Below are 12100 nucleotides of genomic sequence, written 5' to 3'. Positions count from 1 at the left end.
TTCTTTTGCAGCATTTCCATCTACAAAAGCAGTCAGGGCTGCAAGAAAGTGAGGCTTCAGCACTTCTACACCCCTGACAAGTCCACCGTCATGAGCTTGGCCTGCTCCCCACAAGGCCTGTATGCTGGCCTGGTCAATGGATCAGTAGCCAGCTACACCAAGGCTCCAGGTAACTTCCCACACTCAGCCCTGACCTTGGCTAGGAATTGGACTCCCCTCCCGTGGTGCTTATCACTCCTAGTTCTAAACCTGTGTGACTTGCTCCTTACCCATAAGGCACTGATGGGCACATGGGATTTTTTTAAAGTTGGTTCCCAGGGGTTTCTTGTTCCACAGTGACTCAGATTAATGCAGGCCAGCCTTAAAGGCCCATCCTAGTGCTCGTGGGCACTCTAGACTCTGCCATGCTCTCCTGAGCCTTCCTCCATCCCTCAGGCCCACTTTCACCATGGGGGCGGCAGTAGCCCTCTAGGGTTGGCTTCTCCGTCTCTGCTCCTTCCATATGGCACCATTGTGACTGGCCTCACCTGCCCTTGCAGAGCCTCAAACACTAAGCCTGGTCCTTCCCACCTCAGAAGTGCCCAGCCCCTGTGTGTGCCCTCAGCCCCCAGGCCTTCAGCATGGCAGTGTTTAACTAGCCGTCTTAAAGGACTCTGGTAAAGATGGAAAGAGGCCTGTCCAGGTCACATGCTCCCCTCTGTAGACCCTCCCACCTCCCTGGCTTTCTGGTCCCTCTATGGTGCTCCCAGCTGAGGGTATAGCAACCCCACTGTTCTTCAGACTTCGGGAACTTGCCGTGTTGTGGGTATGATGCCGTCGCTTTCAATGGCTTTTCTCATGAGTTTCAGTGGTTGCTTTGTGCAAATGATTTTTTTTCCACAGCAAGGGACTGCCCTTGCTGCTGCACGGCTGGTAGCCAGGCTTTCTCCCCAGTCTCTCAGCCTGGCATATAATACAGATGTGCCAAACTGAATCCCAGAGGCTGACCCTTTCCTGCTAGCATGCTCACCAAATGCCCAGGTCTGCCCTAGAGCCTGCACACCTGGCCTTGCAGCTCACTCCTGGCCTCAGGCCCTATGCATATGCACCCAAAGCCTTCTGACCCTCTGTATTTCCTAAGGGGTCTAAGAGCCATTGCTACCAAAAAGGGGGGTGGGGTTTCCTGCCCTGATGCTACCCTCTATGTCTGCCAGTGCTTTCTGAATAGTTGTCAATGAGCTTTCAAAATGGCTGGTGAGCTCCTTACCACCTGCAGAATACTGCCAATGGTGAACACAGACTGGGGAGCTCTGGACCTTTGTCCACTGGTGCTGGGTCTTGCTGTCCACCTCTGCACCCTGTGTTCTCCAGGCCCCTCCTTGTCGGAGACTACATTGCATGGAATATTGATTATTTGTAAATTGGAAGGGAGGTGATTTCAGGGGGATGCAGCGGGTCTTTGTAGTTGATTTCAGAAGGTGATGTCCATTTTTCCATTACTCTGAGTGTATGTGAACTTTTGAATAAACATTATAGTATTAAAACTTACATAGGGACTTATTTATAGCATTCTGCCATTTTGCTTGGCCTTACTTTATTATCTAATGTGCTAGAGACTGAGCTGAACCTTGTGCTTACATGTGGAGCAGAAGCTTGGCTGCTGAGCCATGCCCCCAGTCCTTTCTTCCACTAAAAGGCTGAGAGTCACTTTCCTATTCCATCTGCTTTTACGGGTATTTTGGTTTCACTCTATTTATTTTCTTTGCTTACCCTTCTTAGAGAAGGCACGTGCACAATGCACAGTAGTTTTTTTTATATTTCTCCTTTTGTTGAATTTTCTGATTGCCATTATATTGTTCTACACTTCCCTATCCATGATGCCCTTTCTTTAAGGTTTCCAGGTGGTTTTCTTTGCTCCTGTCCCTTGGCCTTCTGATTTTCTTCCTTCTTGTACGTCAGTTGTTTGGAGGATTGTAGATGGAGCTGCAGGCAGGAGGTGGTGGCTTACCGGGGAAGATTCAGCATGTCTGACCTGGCGGCTGGCTCCATGGTGTCTGGCCCAGAGAAGAGATGCATGGCGATTGCCTCACTTCCCTCTTCCTCCCAGCATTCCGTTCTTTCTATTCCACCTATTTATGTTCTGACCTATCAGGCCAAGCAGTTTCTTTATTAACCAATGAAACAACAGATAGACAGGTGACCCTCCTCCATCAGAGGATTAATCCTCATCGCTATGCATCCCTGGGCTTGGCCAGCCCAGCTCTGTGGTGTAGTGTGCAGTAGGCGTCATGACCCACAGTGGCTGTATATAGTCCCACTGTCTCTGCAGCCTTCCCACTCTTTATACACTGCCTGCACACTGTCGGCAGGCCTGGGTGGTAGAGAGCAAGGTGGCCCGAGCGTCCACACACAGCCCGTTGTTCTTCCGTTCTTGGCGGTGGAGGATGTGATTGATCAGAGACTATACCCTTGCCTGATGAAGGTTCTGCTGCTTTGGAGTGGGCCTTGGAAACCTGGGACTTGATGGGAATGTTTCAGGTTGTGAAGACTTGGGGTTATCAGTATTGTTAGCTCATGTATGAAGTCTGTCTGTGGTGCAGGTGCCTTATTAGGTAGGAGTTGTCCTAAGATTTGGCCCAGATTCACACACTTTCAGTAGTGAGATTGTACAAGGCCCTTCCAGGGAGACAAGAATACAGTATCTACGGAAAAGAGAACTTGCTTAGGTGGCCAGAAAACAGAGGCCGATTGTTGGAAGTCGAACTTTAACCAAAGTAAAATATCTAAAGTGGGTTATCCCACCTCTGATCTTGGAGTTCCTGTTTCAAAGGAGCCATACTGTGGTCAGCAACATCACACTCCTCTGGCAGCCTGCAGACAGAGCTCTGTCTTGCTTCAGAGGTCTGTGTTCTTACGCCATGCCATGCCTTTAGGAGCCTGTGAACATCAGAGGGCAGTGTGTCTACTCTGAACACACACACGTTCCATCACAGGCACAGGCCACAGTCCTGTAAAGGGCTGTGAGGACCACGTGGGATGTCTGTTTGTATGAATGTTTGAGCAGGCGAGGGAAACCTTGTTTCCTCCGAGCTGAGAGAACTCTGATGGCAGGGAAGTCACACTGATGATGTGATTAGCATTGGAATCCTGGGGCTTACTGAATGAACAATTAGATACTTAGAGGATAGCCACATCAACCACTTTAATTCGCATTACATCTTGTTTTCAGTCTTTCCTGTCACTGTGCTGTTGATTCACACTTCACTTAAGTCATGGTAGAACTCATTACAGATCTCTGGGTACTACAGCTTTGGCTTCCTGGGGGTCAGGGAGGAAGACAGTAGAAGAGCAGGGCCTTCGGCTTAGTTTTGTTTGGTCTTTTCACCTTAGTGAAGACAGGTTCTCCTCACGATTATAGGATGTTTTGAAATTGATGTGGTCCTTCTGACAACTGATCACTTCATGCATTACTTCTGTATTGCAGCAGGATCTGTGGAAACGTGACGGGTCATGCAATGAGTGTTTATGTGTATGTCTCATTTTTAGTTCTTGAAACAAGTTTCAAGGCTTGTGACAGTACTGCCCCCATCTTATAGATAAAGAAACTGATACTTAATTTACAGAAAGCAAGGAATGTGTCTAGAGACGTGCCAGGTAGGGACATGCCATAGGAAGGTGGTCCCGTCCTACCTGCTGTCCTTTTTGTCTTCCACACGCTATAGGCGCTGGGTGCCAGGGCTGGTTCCTGGACCCCTAAATACCCCATGTTGAACACAACCATTGTGGTCACAGTTGGTACTTGGTTTGTGGTTTTGCAGCGAGGTGTGGCATTCTGTTTCTCTCTCCATGAACAGTTACCTGAGCTTAGAGGAACTGTAGACAGAAGTTTCTTTCCCACCTGATCCCGCAGCCATTCATTCCCAAAGAAACACATAGAGGCTTATATTTATTATAAACTGTTTGGCCTGTTAGTTCAGGCTTATTATTAACTAGCTCTTATAACTTAAATTAACCCATAATTCTTGTCTATGTTTAACCATGTGACTTGGTGCCTTTTCTCAGTGAGGCCGTCTCTCATCTTGCTTCCTCTGTGTCTGGGTAGCGACTACATCTCTGCCTTTCCTCTTCCCAGAATTCTCCTAGTCTGGTCGCTCTGCCTGTGCTTCATGCCTGGCAACTGGCCAGTCAGCATTTTATTAAACTAATACAAGTGACAAATCTTTGCAGTGTGCAAGAGCGTTATCCCACAGCAAGGAACTAAAAATATTGTTTTTAAGATGGATCCTGGAACTCGGAACCCCAGCAAGTGATCAAGTTGGGTGTCCTGCCTGTCAGAAGCCTTCTCCTGGTGGAAGGTGCGCTGTGGGCAGCCTCAGGAGGACAGGTGTTCATGGCCAGCGTGGAGACGCACACTATAGAGGTGAGTGCTGTCACGAATCTGCTGATGCCTGCTGCAGACAGGGTGTGTCCCAGCCACACAGGTATTCTACAGTGTGAATGGCAGGAACAGGGTGCATTCTGGGGCTTTGCTTAGAAAGATACGATTAACTAGAAAACTCATCTCACCATTTTCTAACCTCTTCTCTGGGGCATGCTTGCTCTGTGCTTACCTGCTAAGTAGTGGAAACATTGATTTCAAAATACATTCGATATGAACAACCCTCAGGAACACGTGGAAAATCAGCACTTGGCTGGAGTGCCATTTCTCATCAGTTGGTTGGGGGATTGTTCCTGAGATGAAGGACGGACTAGCCGGATATTCAGGAGACCAATCCAGGCTTCCTAAACCCAAAACTCCCTCTTTATGAGAATTTTAACAAAAGGAGAAGCCATAAACTCACAGGGCAAAATGCAGGATTGGTGTGGGGCCTGCTGTGCTAGGGAGGGTGCCTCTCCCAAGATACCAGACACCAGAAGTTGCCAATAGGGATTTGGGAGGCAGAGGACAGCTTGGTCTACAGAGTGAGTCTCACGACAGCCAGGGCTACACAGGGAAACCCTGTCTCAAGAAAACAAAAAAGCAAAAGATCAACAACAAAGCAATCCTGTCACAGAATTGCCTTTAAGTGTCATACAAGAGATGACAAGTGTTTGTCTTTGGGGCAGGGCTTCTTTAGTCTGGTATGTTCTAATGACTGTTCAAAATCTGCAGACCAAACTGCCATTTGCATCTCGGGTGGAGTTTGCCAGCTCAACAGAGCAGGGCAGGGTCTCAGGCCCTTTGCTAAGAGTTCACTTGTCACATTTTTAGATGTCGCTCAGACGTCTATTTCAGGACGTACATTGGTGGCATGTTCTGTCACCTCAGGAGAGAGTGGGATTTAAGCTCCAGGTATAGAGAACTCAGGGTGGTTTTGGTGCTGGGAATGGAATCCAGGGCCTCATGCATGTTCAGCACTCAGCTACCTGACTGTGCTCCCATCTCAAGAGCTGTGAATTGTAGTGTGCCCTGTGACATGGAGCTCATCAATGCAGATGCTGTGTCAGGCCTGCAGACTCCCAGGGCAGTTCAAGGGTCAGGAGGTGAGGCTCAGTTAGAACCAGGATGTTTCCACGTGGGGCAAAGGTGCAGGCGGGGAGAAAGTCCAAGCTCAGAACTTTCTCCCTGGGACTGCAGGGAGATAACTTTACCCCCTCCCGGGCTGACCCTGAACTAAAGACCCTGCTGCCTGAGCCCACGGGCTGGGACGACGGAGAATGCCACTATAGCCGTGTCTGTTCTGATTCTCTTAAGGGGTGGCTCCTCTGTGTTCCCAAGACCCAGCCTGCCAGCTGGCCACAGGAAAGGCAGAGGGAAACATGGACAGACGTTTCCCCATAGTTTCATGGTAGCCTTGGTTACTTTTGTATCCACCTGAGAGCCACTGTTGTCATAAGAGCTTCCCTTCCAGTCACAGGTACCATGGCAACTTCCTCCCAGCCCTTGTAGGTACCAGTGACACCATCTCGTAAATAATGTTCCTAGAAAGTTCCAGACCCTATGCCGCCTTGTTCCATCGGGCTGTCTTGATGACTAGCAATGTCACCTTGCTGATTCTGTATCTGCCATAGCACAGGGCCCACCCACAGCCCAACTGTGTGTCACAGAAACTCTCTCCTGGGCCCAAGTCAGGGATGCTTGTTGGTGGAGGGGAATGCCTGCATCCAGCACAGCACACTGGAGCTGCAGTCCCCGAAATCTTAATGTTTTGTTTGTCGTTCATTGTTTTTACACTGAGGCATGATGTTACTATTTTAAGACTTTTTTCCCCCCAAATGGCATGATCATCATCATTTGTAAACGAAACCCAAAACTGCCAGGGGTGCTCAACAGCCTTCCCTAGAAGGTTTCCAAGGTAAGGCAATGCTCCCTCTCTGCTTTATGGTGTCTCATGCTCCAGACAGGCACAGCTCTGAGATCACCAGGGCTCCAAGAGTAGAGCCTCCCCAGATCCAAGTCCTGGCCCCTCTAGGCAGTTTTTAGCCTAAAATAACTAAACACATTTATAGAGAGAAGCAAAACCTGCTTTTTTGGGTAAGTAAGATTCATGCTGTTCCTGTTTTGTGGGCAGCCACAGCTGAGATGTGGGTGCAGCCCAGGACCTCAACCTATGTTCACCCAGCTGGAGTGGGGGTGCTGCTGCTGGAGGGAGCTGCCTTCCTGCACAGGGGGTTCTGAGGCTGAGGCATCTCAACGGCTGCCACAGGGCTGAATGGGAATGTTCATAGGCCAGGGTGTCCGTGGTTGGGGTCTGTATCCTGGCAGCCCTGAGCAGAATGCCTCTCAGGGACACTTCTGCCTCCTGCAGATTCTGAGGGGAACTCCTAGTGCTGATGGTCACGTAGTGGAGGAACTGTATTCTCCTCCTTTTATTTTTGCATCTGTGTATACATGTGTGTATGTGCTGACAGGGACCAGAACAGGGTGTCTGATGTGAGATTTCTCTCTGTATGCTGTGATTACCATTAATGAATAAAGAAAACTGTCTTGAGCCTGTGATAGGGTAGAACTAAGGTAGGCCCGAGGGGGGGGGGAACTGAACTAAACTAAATGCTGGGAGAAAGAAGGGCAGAGTAAGAGAGAAGTCATGTAGCCCCGCCAGAGACAGACACTGGACGAAACTTTACTCGGTAAGCCACAGCCACGTGTCGATACACAGATTAATAGAGATGGGTTAAGTTTATATGTAAGAATTAGCCAATAAGAAGCTAGAGCTAATGGGCCAAGCAGATTAATTAGTATAGTTTCTGTGTGATTATTTCGGGGCTAAGTGGCCGGGAACTATATAGCGGCCTCTTCCAACAGCTGTCAGAGCCCCTGGAGCTGGAGTTGTGGGCTGGGGAGCCAAACTCGGGTGGGTCCTCTGCAAGTGGTATACATTCTCAATCCCGGAACATCTCTCCAGTCCCTCGTCATCTTCTCTCTTTCCCTGCTTTCCTTCTTGCCTTTTATCCCTTGTTTAGGAACAGGCTGACTTCTCTGGGTTTGGTAGATGCTAACTTTACAGCCATGGGGCACAGTTACAGCTTCACTGCTGGAGCTGCTTAACTCTAAAGATGCTTTCCTTGCCCCTGAGTTTCCACTCTATGTAGTGCTGTTTACTAAACTCAGATGGAATGAACAGGTAGGGCAGTAACACAGCAGCATCACAGTGGTCTTCAACCACGCTTCTTCCCTATGATAATTAGCACAGCGGCGCAGAACTGAGCCAGTGTCATCTGCCCTTCATCTGGCCCTTCATCAATACCGTTCTATACCTGCCGTGTACCAGGTACCATACAGCAGATCCTGGCTGTGTCCAGCCATGGGGCGGTGTCAGATGCTGTGGAGCTCTGGTGGCTCTTTTCTGCCCACTCCTCAGCAGACATGGTACACCATGCCCAGGTTTGGACTAGCCTTGTAATGTTCAAGTCTTGTGTCTCCCTGAGTCTGTGTGTCAGGCCATGGGCCCTGGGCCTCGTAACAACCCCTATCAAAATAAGCAGAGTTCACTAGGACGTGGGGGAGGAAACCACAGAGATGGTCAGAATGAGGAGATGTGACTCCTGGAGGAACCATGGTTCTTGGACTGAATGAAGCATGGACCAAGAGGGCGAGGGACGAGGGGACATAGCAGGGTTGACAGCTGCCAGGAACCTGGATCCCTCACCTGAATACATGGGCTCTGAAGAGGTTTGGACCCTCACCCCAGCTTCCTGGTGTATAGGCAGAGATGGAAACAGCCAAGTCCGCCAGAGCTAGTGCCTTTGAAAAGCAGACTTGCACGTTTCCCTATTGAATATGATACTTGCCATGTGACATAGGGCACCGAGGGACCTTGAATACAGAACAGAGATAATGAAATGTGTTTTCTCCTCTGCAATGGTCCTGCCAGCCCTTCAAGTGCTGCAGATGGCAGACTGCGAGTCAAATGGAGAAGGTTGCTGGGAATCAGAGACCCTGGAGCTTCTGGGGAAGGTTGAGTAGACACTGTGACATGGATGGGAAGGCGGAGCCTTGCTCTTTAGTCCTCCAGTCATGTGACCTCACATGCCATGGTTTCTTCTGCTTTTTCAAGCCTCCTTGGAAGTCCTGTTGCCCAGCTACCGCAGGTTTCCAGGGGCAGTTACTGCTCTGCCTTGAACTCATCATATGACGGGCAGTAGAGATGGAGGCTTGTACCCCAAATGCGCAGCAGGGCATCTTTCCCTGCAGGCAGTTCCACACCCAGCATGAACAGGAGGGGAAGGCTCCTTCAGCACTACAAGTAATACAAGATGACATGTCCTGCCTCGTCCTCCACCTGAGGCTTGGCAGTGCAGCTGCTATGGGGAGGTTGATATGCATTTCCAGACCTGGGAAGCTGGGCAGGAGTCACCTTGTCTGGCCCGTGAGAACAGTACACAGAGCAGTCTGACCCTCCCAGACCCCATGTCCCTTGCTTGTCCTTACTCAAAGCCACCTCCCTCTCTAGTCCCTGGCACTGGATCATGCTCGGGGCACCCCAGCTGTCCCAGGTGCAGAGCAGTTGCAGGAACCTGGGATGACATCGATTCTTCCTATCTGGATCACAGCTGTGTGGAAGGTTCCTGCTTCTTTGTGTGTTAAATCACAGTGATGTACAGGTGTGTGTTGTGGCAAGAAGTGATGCATGAAGTTAGAGGTATCTGTTGATCAAGGTTCTTCCTCTAGTGATCCTCACTGTACAGTGTGTGTGTGTGTGTGTGTGTGTGTGTGTGTGTGTGTGTGTGTCCCTCTCAGAACCTTAAAGACCATGCTAGTACTGAGACTTCAGGCATCAGCCTTCTTCAGCATTCCAGGAAATATCCCAGTATGCAGCCTGAGCTTCAGGGTAAAGCAGACAGCCCCTGGGGGGGAGGGGTGGCATGACCCCATGTTCTAGTTTCTGTGAAGGCATCAGAGGAAGACCTGTCACAGGGGCCATCCCTTGAACGTCAGACACACTGCTCATCATGAGCCTACAGAGAAGTCTAGGACCAGTCCAATACTAGTGTCTCAGGGCACATAGAGAATGGTGAGTGTCAGCTTAGCAACTGTGTACATGAGATATGAAGGGTGCACAGAGGCCCATCTCCTCCTCTTCTGCCCACATAGAGTTGGCTGCTTTTACCAGAGGTGCTGGGGATGGACTGGGTGGGCGTTGGGTTGAAAGAAGAATATGAATTTGCTAAGAGATTGTCTTGAGTCCAGAATCCCTAAGGAATCTGGAACATCACTAACAGATTAAAGAAACAAAATGAAACAACAAAACATTCAACAGGGTCAGAGTGTGCAAGATCAATATCTAAAAATCAATCTAGTTTGTGTGTGCTGGCAGCAAGCAGCCTGAAAACCAGGCCGAGGAGACAAGGTCGGGAGACGTCCCCTACAGCTCCTGACCTGGGCTCTGCCAGCCCTTTACAAGCAAAGCACTCCTGCCCTGGAATCTTCCATTGAAATGAGATCCAGTTAATGCTGGGTGTAGCTCAGCCTAGCCTGTCAGGGAGCCTCTGTGAGGGTGTGGGGTTCCATGACCTTGGCAAGTCTATTGTCTCTGTGGCAGGGGTCAGGTTCTCTCTCCTCTCTCTTCTCTGAGGACAGAGAGCTAGGGTTTTGCTCCCTCAGGGGGTATTTTAAGTTCAAATTAAGAGAACCCCACAAGACTGATCTTTAGTGTGAATTTCCTGACCTTCTCAGGTAAATTTCCTAACCTTCTCACTGCACCCTGCCTGGGCTTTGGCCAACACACACACACACACGCACGCACGCACGCACGCACGCACGCACGCACGCGCGCGCACTGGTCTCAAGATGACTGCAGAGCTGCTTGTTGCCAGTTGGGCCTTGTGCAGTGTAGTATTGTCCTGGGATCCCACAGGATGGCCTGCTTTAGACAGGCCTCAGGAGAGGCAGCCCTGCGATGGTGTTATGTCTTTGCCAGGATTGTAGGAGAAGGACCAGCTTTCTCCTCGGTCTCCACGGCTTTGCTTCCCACCACCCTCTTACCAGGCTGTTCACTGAGCTATGTCTCCTTGGGGACCAGGACCAGCAGCCATCCCTTCCCAGCCCCTTTCATGTTGTGAAGCTGTTTGCTCAGCTTGTCGAGGTGCTGTGGTAGATGGAAGACCGCACCGTGTTCTGTGATACACTTTTTCCTGCTCAGGGACGTGCCACAAGAGTGTCGTATCCACAGATGCTACTCTGTAACTGTGACTAGGAGATCAGCGCTGTCACAGTCGTGAGTGTGAGCTCCAGCTGGACCCCACGACACTCACAAGTGACGCGGCCTAGCTCCGTTGTGTGCTATCTTTGCCCCCAGCACTGTGGTTAGCTCTGGCTAAACCCCTAATATGCTGTATAATCTCATTTCCTCTGCTTCCTCAGAATCAGCTGGAGGCCCACCAAGATGAAGGGATGGTCATCTCCCACATGGCTGTGGCTGGTGTTGGCATTTGGATTGCCTTCACTTCGGGGTCCACCCTTCGCCTCTTCCACACGGAGACTTTGAAGCACCTGCAGGATGTCAACATTGATGCCCCTGTGCATAGCATGTTGCCAGGTACTCTCTGAGGAAGGGAGGGTTCTAGGGTTACTCTCCCATGTACAGCTTGCAGCCAGGTACCTCAGAAGGAAAGGAAGAGGGCAGCAGAGTTGAAGGAACAACAGGGACAGCCGCTGCTAGTGCACACACAGCCAGTGCAGTCCATGGACCCTGGGTATTCACATATGTCCCACAGGTGTAGATGCACAGCCTTTGTGTGTGCTACCTGGCGTGAGTTAGTGTGTGGGCAGTATGTATAAAGGTGTAGTTTGTATGCACAGTTATGCAGCCTGTCTGTGGCTGTGTTAAAGGCTTCACTAATGGCCACAAAGGATCTGATGGTGGTGCCAGAGGCAAGGCAAGGTAACTTCATAGTCCTGCACAGGGACGGGGAGAGACCATGCCAGGGTGGATTTGGGGAGAGTGATCCTGCAGGGAGAGGCTTGAATGCGTCTTGCCTGCCCTTTTTCCTCAGGGTCCTGCCTACCAGGCTGCAGGGAGAGTATGACATAAAGGTGGGGATGGAGAGCACAGGAATGGCTGAAGTTAAGAAGGAAGTGCAGGGTAGTGAGGTGAGCTGGTCGCTGGTTAGCAGATGTGCTGTGTAGATGGTGTTCACATGTGGGTCACAGGCAAGCCAGTCACCCTAGATGGGCATTGCTGCTGGACAGTGCTCACATCGTGTGCATCGGTAGCCAGGAGATGGGCTCTGGTGGGAGGGTGGGGGTGCTGTGCGGTGCTTTGTTCAGGCAGCTATGAGTTATGTGACTGATTCACACTCAGACCAGACGCCGTGTGTGTGTGTGTGTGTGTGTGTGTGTGTGTGTGTGTGTGTGAGAGAGAGAGAGAGAGAGAGAGAGAGAGAGAGAGAGAGAGAGAGAGTGTAAGACGAAAGACTGTCGGCCTTTAGAGATGTCTGAGGCCACAGTGGTGTGGGTATGGGAGTCTGGGTGGATTTGTCTGCTTGTGTGGTGAATTGTGATGGGGAAGGTGTCCATTGGGGAGAGCAAGGCTCTGGGGAAGGTTTCTGGCCTCTGTCCTGGTTACAGGCTGAGGCCTCTGACAGCATCACCTATTCCCCGAGTCTGGAAGCTAGAAGTTCAAGATGAAGGTGTGAGGTT

General features: G+C 50.4%; 1 protein-coding gene across 4 annotated transcripts in view; it reads left to right on the top strand.

Annotated features, from left to right (window-relative positions):
* The window catches only part of Arhgef10 (Rho guanine nucleotide exchange factor 10), an 85783-nt gene that overhangs the window by 64436 nt on the left and 9247 nt on the right, over positions 1–12100 (top strand). For all 4 annotated transcript variants that reach the window (XM_026788805.1, XM_026788807.1, XM_013353442.2 and 1 more), the window contains 3 exons: positions 12–169; positions 4257–4399; positions 10823–10997. In XM_026788805.1, the coding sequence (XP_026644606.1) occupies positions 12–169; positions 4257–4399; positions 10823–10997 (476 nt within the window). The remainder of the gene's footprint in view (positions 1–11; positions 170–4256; positions 4400–10822; positions 10998–12100) is intronic.

Source organism: Microtus ochrogaster, unplaced genomic scaffold (genome assembly GCF_000317375.1).
Source record: "Microtus ochrogaster isolate Prairie Vole_2 unplaced genomic scaffold, MicOch1.0 UNK7, whole genome shotgun sequence".
NCBI lineage: Eukaryota > Metazoa > Chordata > Mammalia > Rodentia > Cricetidae > Microtus > Microtus ochrogaster.
The sequence above is the reverse complement of the archived record's forward strand: the minus strand, read 5'-3'. Positions and strand labels throughout refer to the sequence as shown.